This window comes from Ixodes scapularis, unplaced genomic scaffold (genome assembly GCF_016920785.2).
Source record: "Ixodes scapularis isolate PalLabHiFi unplaced genomic scaffold, ASM1692078v2 PGA_scaffold2__306_contigs__length_199485367, whole genome shotgun sequence".
Classification (NCBI taxonomy): domain Eukaryota; kingdom Metazoa; phylum Arthropoda; class Arachnida; order Ixodida; family Ixodidae; genus Ixodes; species Ixodes scapularis.
The window spans coordinates 33972118-33986070 of record NW_024609857.1 but is presented as its reverse complement, the minus strand read 5'-3'; the positions used below and the strand labels follow the sequence as shown (position 1 = coordinate 33986070).

Below are 13953 nucleotides of genomic sequence, written 5' to 3'. Positions count from 1 at the left end.
TAGTCCAGCAAGTGGTTGTCTTTTCTGTTTCTTTTTCCTTCATTGTTCAGCTGGTTCCACCTGTAATGTATCATAACCAACTAGCTCAACTCATCCCCGTAGTATTTTGAACCAATATGAATGATGAAAAAAAAATTAGAGATGAGATTTTTGCAACGCATCAAGCTTCTATGTCTGTGGGAAGCCGTTATAATGTGACAGACATTTCAACATACCTAGTGTGTGGTTGCAAGGATCATGTACACCTTTGCTTGAGCAAGTGCCCACCTTTGTTTGTCCACAAATTTAAACATTTTCTACTGTATATGAGTTATCGATAGATCTAACCAGAGCAATCATCTACCCCATATTTCGTATAAGTTTTTTCTTCATTCTATGTGGGCATTCGCTCAGTATTTCATGATAAGTGCAAAGTGTGAGCCACATGCAGTGTGCCTCGGCCATCTGCGATCTTGAGGTACTTCGGGGGCTAAGAGTTTTTGCTCATGCCTGCGATGTTGCTTTTCATTGACTTCCATAGGTTGCTGGCTTCGAGAAGTTTCAGTGTTGGATGCCAAGGAAAGCAGGAAAGACGGTGTTTGCTCTGCATCCAATGAAAGTAAGATTGCAACACAAGAAACTGAACTTTGTTATAATTTGGGATTTTATTATGGCACTTTGTGACATCATTCTACAGTAGGCTTGCGGTAATTCGAGCTCGGATATTTCTCACTTCTGGTTAATTCAAACAAATTTCAAAATTTTGGTTGTTCCGCTATGTTTTTAATGTATTTTATAAGCCGCTCAATTCAAACGGCGTTTCCGTGTAATTCATACTTTTTGTTTTGTGGCTTCGGTGAGCAGGCTTCTTTCCGAGCACCGGTGCAATGTAGAGATGCAACACCCGCAGAGCTTGCTTTCTCAGGTGTTGCTTTCCGCTGTGCACCAGTGTTCGGTGAGAGGCGCACGTAACATGGTTCAAGCGGGGCACAAATGAGCATAGTGTAAGAAAGGTGAAGACACTTAGGCTCCCCAGCGAGCACGTGACCAGATTGTGTTTGCCTCTACTCTCTCTCCCACGAGCTCTTCTCCCCAGGCGGCCACATTGGCGCTGTTGCCGAGGGGGCTACAGGAAGCAAAACGTCCGCGTCGTCTGCTTGAGGGAACGTTGTATAATGCTTTAAAACACCGCTCATGTTATAGAAAGAACACAGTCACGCACCACCTTGCTGTCATACAACATTCAGAGGTTAAACAAGCTAGTAGCTTGTCGGATTTGGGCGTAAGATTGACATTTCACAAATGTTTATCGAAAAGTGTATGTTTTCCACCATGGCACCGCCCAAAATGTGGTGTTGCGCAAAGCCCCTTTCCAAATTACTTTTGGACAGATTTTGCGCATGTGACCGCTTTCTCGCCAATCAGAAATTGACAGGCAATGGAGAAAGTTTCGCGGTAAACTTGTTAACCGCCAGTTTCGACTTTCTCGCCACTCGCATGAAATATTTGTACCGGATTGTAGCTCTCGGTGCTGTCTGTGTAGGGAGCAAGTCTCCTTATTTCATTAAAGCACCTGCGGACCCTGATTGCCTCACATTATGAGCTCCGACCACAAGATTCAGCCCTACGAATGTGTCTGACAAAAAAAATTTTAGCCCGCACCTGTCTTCCAAGACCTATTATGTGGAGCATGAAGGAAAAGTACTGCTGAACGCACCGAAAAGGTCGGTACTCTCGGCAGAACTCTCGGCAGAAGCAGTGCCATAGATTTTTCTTAACTGTCTGAAGTACAAGCATGTTCTCAGTGTCGTCCAAGCTGCCAAGGAAAGCGCCGAAGAAGCGACTGCTTGTTTTTCATGAAACTCCTGCGAAGGGACGCTGCTCGCAAATTAACTCTAATGCGGCGGCGGCGGCGGTATTCGACACCACTCAAGCAGAGCTGCCTCCGGCAACCAAGCCGCGTGAAGTAAGGTGTGGGTAAAAATTAGGAAGCAGAACCACCAGTGACCACAGCCGCGGTACAAGAAAACATTGTCACGGGCATGGTGTTCATGGCAGCAGAACCACCGGTCACCCATGCCACAGGGGAAGAAAGCATCGTTGCAGGCACGGTGTTTACGGCAAGTGAGCGTTGCGAGACCCTCTCAGAAGCTAAAGGCCCTCCCCCATCTCTAACGAAGCACTTAAATTTGACGCATACGCACCCTTCAACACCGAGTCTGCACCCGTACCTCTGCCGTTGATGTTTTCTTCTCGCTGCAGAACGGGGCAGTTAAAACAAGTTGAAAGACTGCTATTTTTTCCTATCGAATCACACATACGGCAGCTTCCAGCAGCATTCCTTGCGCCATTTCTGAGGATACAAGGCCCCCCTCTAGTAAAGCGCCACCTACATCGAAGAGTACTGGAGGCGAGAGTAGGAGCGAACATTCTTTGCTCACCCTCGTGCCGGATTGTCTTCACCTAACCTCCTTTCTTACACCATGCACACGAGCTATGAAAACGGGCACCACACAGAAATTTCAAGCAGCTTGTGCGGACGATGTGAAGTGGCGGCATGGCATAGGTCCTCGCCACAGCATTCATGCAAGTTGCTATGAAATTTGCCGTGCAGTGCGTTTGAGAGAAAAGTAAACTTATGACATACATTTCACAAATTTTCATATGTGGCATACCTGCTTATGATCAGTAGGACCAGTAAAAGGAAACACACAGACACAGCGCTGGGTGGAAAGTTGGGCAAGTTGGTTGATGGTCATATTGAATGGGTTAAAACAGCGCAAAAAAGACGAAGGACCAGTAAAAGGAAACACACAGACACAGCGCTGTGTCTGTGTGTTTCCTTTTACTGGTCCTTCGTCTTTTTTGCGCTGTTTTTTTTGCGCTGAACCCATTCAATATGATCAGTAGGCTTATGTAGAGGAAATCATCAAATATATGCTTTGTATGTATAACCATTAATATGAAAAATAATAACTTTATCTTGCATCATATTTAGATGAATTTCTGATAATTCAAACTTCCAATAATTCAAACAAAATTGGTGGCTTCCTGGAGTTTGAAATAATGAGTGTCTATTTTAATGTGTAGTAGTTGGTGTCAAAATGCAGTCCTAATTTTCTTGGCCATCTGCAAAATTTCGGTGAATCGAAGATTGCATTGCTCTTTCTCATCTACTATCGTTTGTTCTGTTTCTCTAGAACAAGATGAGGTACTTCTTCATTGTAGAAGTAAGCATCGAGAATGGGAGGAAGACCGTCACTACACGCTCTCCTCTGAGGGTAAGACTTGAATTGTACTGTGTACTGAACATAGTCACACTAGAGATTAACTTTCCAGTGCCTTGAAAACTCTATGGCTTGAAATTTGGTTCTTGGAAACTTTTGTAAAAGGGCTCTGCTGCATTATTACAACTGGCTTGATGTTTCCTAAACTTTGACTTGGTTTGTAGTCCCGAAATTGTTTGCAGCTAAGGTATCTTGAATACAAGGTGGCAGCTATGGAGTTAACTGCTAGGCATGTAATCCAAATTAAATTTTGTATCTTTGCTGAATATAAGGGGCCAGCTTTGGCAACACTTCTGGACATATACTATATGCGCATTAACATTTACGCCTTCGCAGATAATGCTTGCTGAATACAAGGTATACACCAACTCATGTTTACAAACAAACCGGAGCGCCCCTAGCGGACGTCACCGGCGCCGCGCATGCGCCGTGGATGGTGGGCAAGAAGCCCGCCGTCGCCCATAAACAAACCATTGAATTGCGTTGTTGTCGGCGTCGGTGGGAGTCCCCGTGCTCTTTTTCGCGTTGGAATTGTTGATTCTACGTCCTCCTAACAATGTCTGACTACTTGAGCGGCTTCAGCAAAACTATCGAGGCAAAACTTTGCATGAATAATGTGACTTGCGGCGATTCATTTCACGTGGACGCCGCAGAATGGGCGCTAAAGCCTGACTCCCACGTCGAGATTCTGCTCGCTATTTTCAGTCGCGACGTCGCTCGGACTGCAAAAGCGTGGACCGTAGCTGAGATGGTGGACATCGATACTGAAAACCTCAAGTAGAATCGGGCATTACAAGTCGGTGATGGCCACTGGTAACAATGATCAACAACTTCTTGTATCTGTTTACACTTAGCCGACTTACCCCAACCAACCTTCAAAAGTGTTTTGAGGCCTGCACTTAGTTCTTATCGCAATTACCGGGTCAATGTTTGGTTTACGAGCCGCTGTCGTTTGAACGAACTGACGACAAAAAGCAGCCAAGTTTGAAAGAGCAGACGACAGTTGGAACGCACGCGCAATGGAGTACGGGCAAGAAGCACCGCGTCCCGCGTCAACAAACCATTCGAATGTCACGTTGTCGGCGTCTGTGTGAGTCTGCATACTCTTTTTCGCGTTGGAGTTGTCGATTCTACGTCCTCATCGCAATGTCTTACCACTTTAATCGCCTGAGCGAAATCATCAAGGCTCGTTACGCTGCTAAACTTTGCATAAATAATTTGACGTGCGGCGATGTATTTGCATGACCGCCGCAGAATGGACGTACAAAACCATGATGAGACTCTTCTAGCTATTTTCGGTCGCGACGACCCTCGTGCTGCAAAAGTGGAGAAGGTAGCGGCGATGATCGACGTCGATACTGAAAATCGGAAGCGGGAACAGACAAAGCGTAACAAGTAGGTGATGGCCACCGGTACCAATGATCAACATCTTGTATCTAATGCTTACACCGAGCCTACTTAAGTCGTTTCAGGCCTGCAATTACTTCTTATTGCAATCACCGGGTCAAAGTTTGGTCTACGGGCCGCTTTTGTTTGAACGAGCAGACGACAAAAAGCAGACAACTTTGAAAGAGCAGACGAAAGTTCGAACGATCAGGCGGCCGTGTGAATTTGAAGACGCACTGAATCCGTGGGTGGTCCGAACAACTTGGGGGTTTTCTCTCGGTCATGTTGGAACAAAGCAAATACATCTGGCGACTACAAATTGTGGCCCGCACACGCAATCGTAGTTCGACAGCGTCAGGTTTGCCCTTTTCACGGCTGCTATTGACGTTCTCGGACGAACGGAGGGTGCAAAAACACATGAAAACTGATCTTCAAACCTTCCCAGACTCTCTTTGTAAAGCCCCCATCGCAGCATTTTGACGAGAAGGCAGGTTTTTTGTCTCGTTTCTTCCAAAGGAACACAGGAATGCATGTCTGGCACGGCGACTTCTGCCCACCGCCCCAGACCGGAAGTGCGTCCGGCGCGCCACCACCGCGGCGTGACGTAGGAGAGTTGAGTTGGTGTATATCAGCTCTGGTGACACCCCTATGAATATTTGATATGCACAATAAATTTAATGCAGATTTATTTCTCGTGAGATTTGGGCAAATTTGGTTCCTGTCAAAATGATTGCAGCATCCTTGTTTTTGTGCCGTGGCCATGGGTCCACGTGACTCAATCTTTTTCTAATTAGATAACGAAAATGACGAGCATGGAAATTACGGGCAAATGCAGCTTGGCATCATATCGTTGCCGGCAAGCCTCCACTTTCCCGCACCCTCTTTCCAGCTGGAGAACCACCTGCCGCGGCCGGTGCAGCTGCTATGCGCCAGGTCGAGCCTCGAAGCGGTGGGAGTCTCTGCCGAACGCTACGCCAAGAATCCCTTTCATGGAACGCACGTCCGTCTGGCCACGCTGGCACCCAAGGAGGTGTACCACGTGCCCTTGTTCGTGGCTTACCATTCCAAGATCTACCTTCAGCCAAGTTCTGTCACGCAGGATTGTGCAGGGTATGCAACCAGTCTTGACATCATGGACTTGCCTGTGATGCTTGACCTTGGAAGTTATAAAACAAAGCTATTTTTTTCTCTCGGTATATGGAAGGGTAAATTACTGATAGTCATAGACACGCTAGAGGCGACAGATAGTCTTTCTTTGGATGTTGTACCTACAGTACTAACTTACTGTCTTTGATGGTGCTTTGGGGGCATGTACATGGTTGAAACTTATATACTGCTCAAGCACCATTGAAAGCAAAGAGCCCATGCCAGAGGAAAGATTATGGGAAGGCACTCCCGGTTATTGTAACGTTTTAAAATATATGGAAAAATATGACATTGTGTACAAGTCTTTGACAGATCATAGTTTGTGTGCTAACACCCCATACCTGTATCTCCACTTACGAATCAACATCTAGAATGGAATCCTTGTTCAGCAGACCCTTGATCTTGATCCATCGTTTTAAATTTATTTTTGAACCAATCAGGTATGAGCTTTCAACAGATGGCCTCTGGTCCCAAGACATTGCCCTCTGCCACAAAAGTGCCAAGTTCCTCAGCTGCAAGTCCAAGAACCCCCGGGACAAGCAACCTTTTTGGATGAAGGTGTGCATACCTCCAATGTTGACCTGCTGTCACATCATCATCACCTTTCAGACACCTTTTACTGTCCTTAAGAGGCCTTCGAAGTCGAGGGGGTATTTATATGTCATTCTTAGCTGGAGCTACGCATAAAGTAGCTTGTCACACATCAAGAACAGGGACCCTGACATTTCGAAAGGAATTGCTTGTGAGCTAACTATCAAGTTCTCAGGCTGCACAGACAATTGCATGCACACAGCTATGCCGCCAGTGACTTTGTTCACGTCACTTGGGGCTTTTCTCTCACGGAAGGGTGCAATGAACGGTCTTTGTGACTCCCTTTTTTCGTTTTCGGTGACAGGTGGTCTGCAAAGAGTCGAGGGATGCTCGTGTTCCTGCCCTAGGAACCATGTTTGTGCCAAACTGCACCCTCCACGTGGTGCCTCCCATTGTGATTCACAACAGCCTACCTTACCCCATCGAACTTCACTTCAAAGTAAGAGGCTCGATATTGGCAGATATATTTATTTCTCACTCTTGCTAGTTCAGACTGCGAGCAACCAAGCAATGCAGATGCATTAGATGAATTGTCATTCATTTAGGGGAAAATAACATTTTTAAACAGTGTGTACCTAGGACATATTGCAATGGTTTAGATGCTACAGAATAAAAACAACAGTGTTGCAGTTTAACGTCAAATCTAAAAAGGCAGCACTATACATATAAGTATTATAATAACTTAATTTAGACTTTTTTGACACACTTTTATTGGGGTCAATTTATGTAGTCAAATCTCGTTAATTCAAACTCGAGGGGGACCGGAAATTTTTTGAATAAAGCCAAGTTTGAATTATTGGGAGTTTCTTCCCATAGAGATGCATAGGATAGGACCTGCATATGTTAGTTTGAATTAACTGCAAGTTTGAATTAACGAGATTCGACTGTATTATCTTGTGCATATCTTGGTTTTCCTTCTGGGTTTATGGGCCTTTCTTGTTGTGGAATCATTCTCTTCTTCCCGCAGGAATCCTCCGAAGAAGTCAAGCTCGACGAGGGTGACCTGGTTCCCGTCTTTTCCATTGCGCCAAACGAAGCGGAACAAGTTTCGATTGAGGTGTGTAATCTCTCGCATCTTGACTGCCCATTTAGAATCTGAACCTGGGCTGTCACAATAACTGCTTCCAAACAGCCGATGTATCATAATCCCAGGGATAAAGCCCAGAGACTCAGGAGGTGCGGCATGCTTAGAGTCGTGTGGGGTTAGCATGACACGGACACTGTCGCGTGTCATTGCGACGTCACCACTTCACGTAAAGTCACATAATGGTGTAACGCGACAAACGTCACACGACAGAAGGGCATGACACCGTGATGTCACTGTGTCGTGTGATGTAACGTCGCAGTGGCCGTCACGGTGTCGCACAACGTCATGGTGTCACTTGGACGGTGTCACGGAATGACCATCATGCCGACGATGTTGCACGAACTCCATCTGCTGAACTGAGCGGAACACACTTCTTCCGAATTTGGCACCTATATACCACTTGCTTTGGTCATGATGTCATATGGTCATTTTAAACTACAGTGGACTCCCATTAAACGAAACTCGCTTAAACGGAAAATTCGGATAAACGGAACTCTAAAGGTTGTTTCGGTTGGTTTCCTATGTATTTAATGATAAATTCTTCGGGTAATCGGAACCCCCCTTTTTGCTTACTTCGGTTAAACGGGACCGAAACCGAAACTACCCATGGCGACCGCGGACATCGGAAATAGCTACAGCAGTCTCACAACCATGGAGTACGCAATAGCCAAGACTGAGGACACTTTAAAGGAAAAGGGGTTGTGTTAGAACAAAATTTATACAAATATTATTATAAAAAAAAAAAAAGTTGTTAGGCTAGGTGACGCGAGGTGCCGCTCGTTACAAAGGGTACGGCGGGTACGGTACAGCCATTCATCCATCCATCCAAGCCATTATATTAAGGCAATCCAATCCAGTCTTTCTACCGCCATTAGGGTTAGCGCCTCGTCTGTTGCGCGTCACGTTTACCATCGAGTACACAAACCAGCGTCCGCTTGCCGTGTTGTGATGGAAGCGGTAAAAAAGCGGCCGCACCAAGCGATCTCGCTTGCTACGAAAATGAAGATCCTTCAAGAGCTGGATCGTGGTGACCTCTCGAAGACGGAGATCGCAAGGAAGTTCGATATCCCGAAGTCTACACTCTCAAGGATATCAAAGGACAAAGAAAAGATTCAAGACGCTGTAAAGCGCGGAAGCTTTGCCACCGACCGAAGGAGGATGCGAAAGACGCCTTTTGAGGAAATAGAGAACGTCCTTTTTCTCTGGTTTAAGCGCGCGCGAAGTGCTAATTTCCCGATCAGCGGCCCCATCCTCGAAGAAAAGGCTGGAGAGATTGCGTCTCAGTTGGGAATAGATAACTTCAAAATGAGCGACGGTTGGCTCAGCCGTTTTAAAAAGCGCCACGGCCTAGTCTTTAAGACTATTTCTGGGGAAGGTGCAGCAGTCAACAGAAACCTTTGTACCTCCAAGGCATGCACACCTACTTCGTCAAAAAGCGATTACAAAATGCAAAACAAACTACCATTACCTCTTTTTTCTAGTCAGCTACATTAGCTGGACATCATGCTTGTGAAATAAAGTCATATTTCACTCATTTTATGTGCTTTGCTTTAATGAAACTTCTGATAAACGGAACAAATTTTTCTGTCCCTTCGAGTTCCGTTTAAGAGGAGTCCACTGTAATCCAATTTCCCCACAAATTATAGCAGTAAAATTTTGCGTTACGCGTTCGTTACGCTTTTGCGTTACACCACTTGCGTTACGATTTTTTGGTTTTTTACTAATGAAACCCTAGCCTATGTAGATTCTATGTAAACAGCATAAAGCCACGGGCCAGTGCGTCGCCCTTGGGGTCTCGAACCTTCTGCTGCCCTCCCCAGGTGCCCTACTACCTCGGTTCATCATGGCGGGGTCAGCTGGAGCTGTCGGGCAACCTGGAGGAGGCCAAGGGAGTCCAGATGCAGCCCCAGCAGGCTCAGCCCGAGCGCATGCACCGCCAGCTCTGCATCAGCATCCAGCTGGCCTGTGACTGCAGCCTCGAGGTCTTCCTCTACTCCCCTTACTGGGTCATCAACAAGACCGGGCTGCCCCTGCAGATCAGGGTACGTTGAAATGGAACGAAAAGCTACAATAGTCACCTGTGGTGGGTTCCTACTGGCTTATTGTAGTACTACCTTACTGTGGCACTCTTTTGAGCCAGTTTTATATATGGAAATATTCAATTTTGTATGCAGCATTCTTTATCTGATAAAACTCTTTTTTTTTCTTTTCTTACAGTATGCATTTAATAATAATAATAATAATAAATCTTTATTTTACGTGCCCACAAACAACTTTACAGTCTATGATGTGGTGCACACAAAGAAAATTAAAACAGCACTCTATCAAACATTAAAATACTTGTCACAATGAAAAATATAAACAGATAACAGAAACTGAAAGACTATACAGAACCCGCCTTACAATAGGTAATTCAAGGACATCCACTTTCGCACATAAAACGTAAACTGGTTTGAACAAAGAAAAATGTCAAGATGGGTCTTATTAAATGCTAATTGGATTCTCGATAAAGGAGACACAGATGAACAAAGAAAAATGTCAAGATCGGTCTTATTAAATGCTAATTGGATTCTCGATAAAGGAGACACAGATGACATACAAGATGGGTAAAAGGATAACACATTCCTACTGACCCTTGACGGAGCATGAAAATCTATGAAACGCAACAGATCAATAGACTTTCACTTATGCAGACTACAAAGGCCTTCTCAGGCGTCACATTAAGTGCAAATGGCAGGCTGAATGGGACCAAGAAATCAGCAACAAGTTGCACATGATAACCTCTTCTGAGCGAATGGCAGAATGCATGCCACCAGGAACGCTTTTTTGAGGTTGTACTTTGCCGGCTCAGGATTGGTCACACTCATCTGACTCATGGCTACCTCCTTCGTGGGGAAGATGCCCCCACTTGTGAGCAGTGTGACAATGCCTTAAGCATTCTTCATATTCTAGTTGAATGTCCTGCTTATCATGAAGAACGGCTTTTGTATTTTTCGCAACTGAATGAAGAACAAGTCCCACTACACCCAGCTCTGCTCTTAAGTGATGATTCACTTGTGACATATACTAATGTTTTCAAATTTTTAGATAGTATCGGCCTTCTACACTGATTGTAGCTTTCTTAACCTACAAATCATGCCCATCACCCTTTTACCTTTTGGTACCCCATTACCATCTTTTATCTAATCACTGGCTACTAAAGCCTCTTTTTTCTCTCCAAACCTTTTCCAGCAATAGTCTCTTTTTTGGCGCTCTATGGCCTTAGTAGCTTTTGCGCCATAAACACCAAAACAACCAACCAACCAATCAATAGACTTTCATGTTCCGTCAAGGGTCAGTAGGATTGTGCTAACCTTTTACCCATCTTGTATGCCATCTGTGCTTTACAGTAGGTAGCTATAGTAGACAGGCAAGTGGTAAGGTTATATTGAACTATACCAAGGCTTCTTTCTAATATCTATTTTCGAGCATATATCAACAAATGCAAATAAACTTGATTAGACCTATTACGTCTGCTTCACTCTACACTAGTGGTTGTAAGTTCTCCTGTCTCTGATATATTCTTCAGCTTTCTTGTCTAACTAATAACGATAATTGAATTTTTAATCATTATAAATACGGGAAACTTTTGGACAATAAGAAAACTACCACGGCAAATACAGTGTCGCCAAGATATTTGAGTGCAACTTTCTGTGGCAGTGCAGTCAAATTGGTACGAGCACACATGCCCTCTTCCAGGCTGAGCACCAATGAAAGCTCTGCGCACGCTCTCCTCCTTTCCTCTCAAATGTCACAGAAAGTTGCCCTCAAGTATAGACAGTGCCAGCTATGTATGACCACTAACTAAATATATCCTTCAGGGATCCAACTCAGACGTCATATACGACAGCAGTGCCTCTTCGGAGGAGCTTCTCCTGTTCCGTTTCAAGAAGCGCAAGCACAAGAAGGTAATGTCGACCGTCGTTGCATTGAACATAGTGACAGTTGCGCACACAGGGACAAGGACAGAGAAGAGGAACACGTAGGCGACAGACAAGCGTGTTCCTCTTCTCTGTCCTTGTCCCTGTGTGCGCAACTGTCACTATGTTCAATAACTACCAACTCGCCCAACTGTCTACTCTACGTCGTTGCATTCCTTAAATATGTCTTGTACAAGGAACATGATTTGCACGCTTGCTAACAATAATAAACTTTTTTAGCAGGCGAAGATCCGCGTCTACAACTCCAGCTGGTCGTCATCCTTCTGTCTTGACACTGTGGGGAACAACGGAGTTGTCGTCTGTAAGGACAAAGAGAGGAACAAGAAGTACAGGGTAAAAAAAAAACAAAAAAAACTGGCAAAGTTGCACGAGGATTAAGCTTGTTACCAATCACAATATCTTGCTCGTTCTGCAGTTCTTTTTGAAGATCCAGATGTCAAAGCTGAACCTCTCCAAGATCATCAGCATCACGCCTTTCTTTCTGGTGGTCAACAACACCAGGGTATGTGTGTCTCGTTTTTTGTCTTCTTGGCAGTGTTGGAGATGTCATTGCGAGTAGACTTATGTACAGTGCTCACCAAGGTTATGTGGAACATGCAAACTGTGTCTTATCTCATGGGAACACTATCCTAGCAGCAGCCAAAGAACTGCTTCGGGACATAGCGCTCAATGGAACAACTCAAGTGGGGGAGACTGCTGGGTCAAGACCGAAATCGTGGCTTGAAAGGAGGCGACGTAGCAACATTTTTGCCTGCTGGTTCATCTACGCTTTTTGCCATGCCCATCACACGCATAAGTAGCACTGAAAACGCATTGTGCGCGGTTTGGCTGCAATTTCAACTTTGACCGAGCAACCTCCCATGCTCGGTTTGCTATGTTGAGCACTGTGCCATTTAGCTACCGCTAGGATTGCGCTCTCACCACGTTAGACGCAGTTTGTATGTTCTGTATAAGTTTGGTGAGCACTGTACCAGGCAGCACATCAGTGCTGGCCCAACGTTGGCACAATAATGGATAGATTGGATTCCACTATTAGACCCAATTGGAGTGCAACCCACTCCAAGGTTGGACCAGTGAAATCTCCCATTTTGGGCCATTGACGATCGGGGGTTACTTCCACTATGATTTCAATACGTATTGGCATTTTAATTTATCCAATTAAATACCACTGTGTCTAACCAATATTATGTCATGATTTTCAATATTGGATCCTAATGATACTCCTGGATTACCAATATTCGTGTCCAATGACAGGCCAAGATTTACGATATTGGTATCAAATGATACGCCAGGATTTCCGATATTGGTAACCAATATTAAGCCGCGATTTCTGATATTAGTACCCAATATTATGCCACAATTTTTGATATTGGTGTCCAATGATATACCATTTTAGTGAAATAATGTTAACCAATTATATCCCAGCATTTCCAATTTTGTATCCAATCACAAACCAATTTCTTTAATGTAGTTATCCAGTTACCAGGTTTCCCTGATATTGGCAACCAATGATAGGCCATTTCATTGTATCATGTGTAGTATTTGTTTTTAATACAGTTGATGCCAGATAAAATAAAAGTGAAATATCTATGCTAGCATTACCCTAAAAGACCACACACATCAAATTTTTTAATGATTCTCATTTATTACATTAGTGACATCTCCCCCAAGGCAAGACCAATGAATGTCGGCCCTTTTTGTCATTTGAAAATCAGCCAGAGTAATAGAGATGACAAAAATATTTCCCTTTGAAGCACCAACCTCCAACTTGTAGCTATATATTAATGCGGATGTTTAAAACATTACTGCCTTGGATATCTTAATTCCCAAAACTTAAGGTGTTTCAGGTGTTTCAACTTTTGTCTGGAGCCATAAACAAAACTCAAACTACTTTCAATCTATCCGAGTTAAAAGCAGTCAAACTGTACGTAAGGTAGCAAGAGCACAAGACTACCAAACCGCAACCTGTCTTTCGATTTAAAACGCATTCCATATCTCTTTTAGGGGAAGCGCTCATGTGATTGGAGGGGGGGCCGCGAGCCGCACTTTAACACGTGAAGAGCCGCATGCAGCTCGCGAGCTGAAGCTTGGCCACCCCTGCTATATGCTATGGTGCAACCTCACCTACGCGCGGACAAGTTTCTGTGGCCATGTAGCCGAAGTTTTGGGCGTACCTGCGCTTGCATATCTTAAGCTTCCATCAAAGTAGTGCACATGCCGTCTTTGCTTCTAAAGTGCCACCGAACGTTATAAACCAGAAAATATGCTCCACCTCGAGCGCGAGCTTTCTGCCTTTGATGACACTTTGTCGCACACGCACCCAAAGCGCGGTAGAAGGCGCACAATTGCAGCATTTGAAAAATTGCCAATCCTGCCACAGTCGAGAAAGCGCGCAGTCGCAGCTAAAATCAAGAATGAAGCATGAACTAGCTCGTGCTCCTCGGCATGTAAAAATGACAAGTATTATGCTGCTGGAGTTATTTTTAAAAGGTTCATT

General features: G+C 44.6%; 1 protein-coding gene across 7 annotated transcripts in view; it reads left to right on the top strand.

The window, feature by feature from the left end:
• Window positions 1-13953, top strand: part of LOC8053556 (vacuolar protein sorting-associated protein 13A) — an 80268-nt gene that overhangs the window by 40281 nt on the left and 26034 nt on the right. For 5 of the 7 annotated variants that reach the window (XM_042291792.1, XM_040213997.3, XM_040214001.3 and 2 more), the window contains 10 exons: window positions 521-598; window positions 3180-3260; window positions 5542-5762; window positions 6239-6356; window positions 6694-6828; window positions 7357-7446; window positions 9297-9518; window positions 11337-11423; window positions 11676-11789; window positions 11872-11958. In XM_042291792.1, the coding sequence (XP_042147726.1) occupies window positions 521-598; window positions 3180-3260; window positions 5542-5762; window positions 6239-6356; window positions 6694-6828; window positions 7357-7446; window positions 9297-9518; window positions 11337-11423; window positions 11676-11789; window positions 11872-11958 (1233 nt within the window). The remainder of the gene's footprint in view (window positions 1-520; window positions 599-3179; window positions 3261-5541; window positions 5763-6238; window positions 6357-6693; window positions 6829-7356; window positions 7447-9296; window positions 9519-11336; window positions 11424-11675; window positions 11790-11871; window positions 11959-13953) is intronic. The other 2 variants (XM_040214000.3, XM_040213998.3) reach the window with 1 other exon arrangement.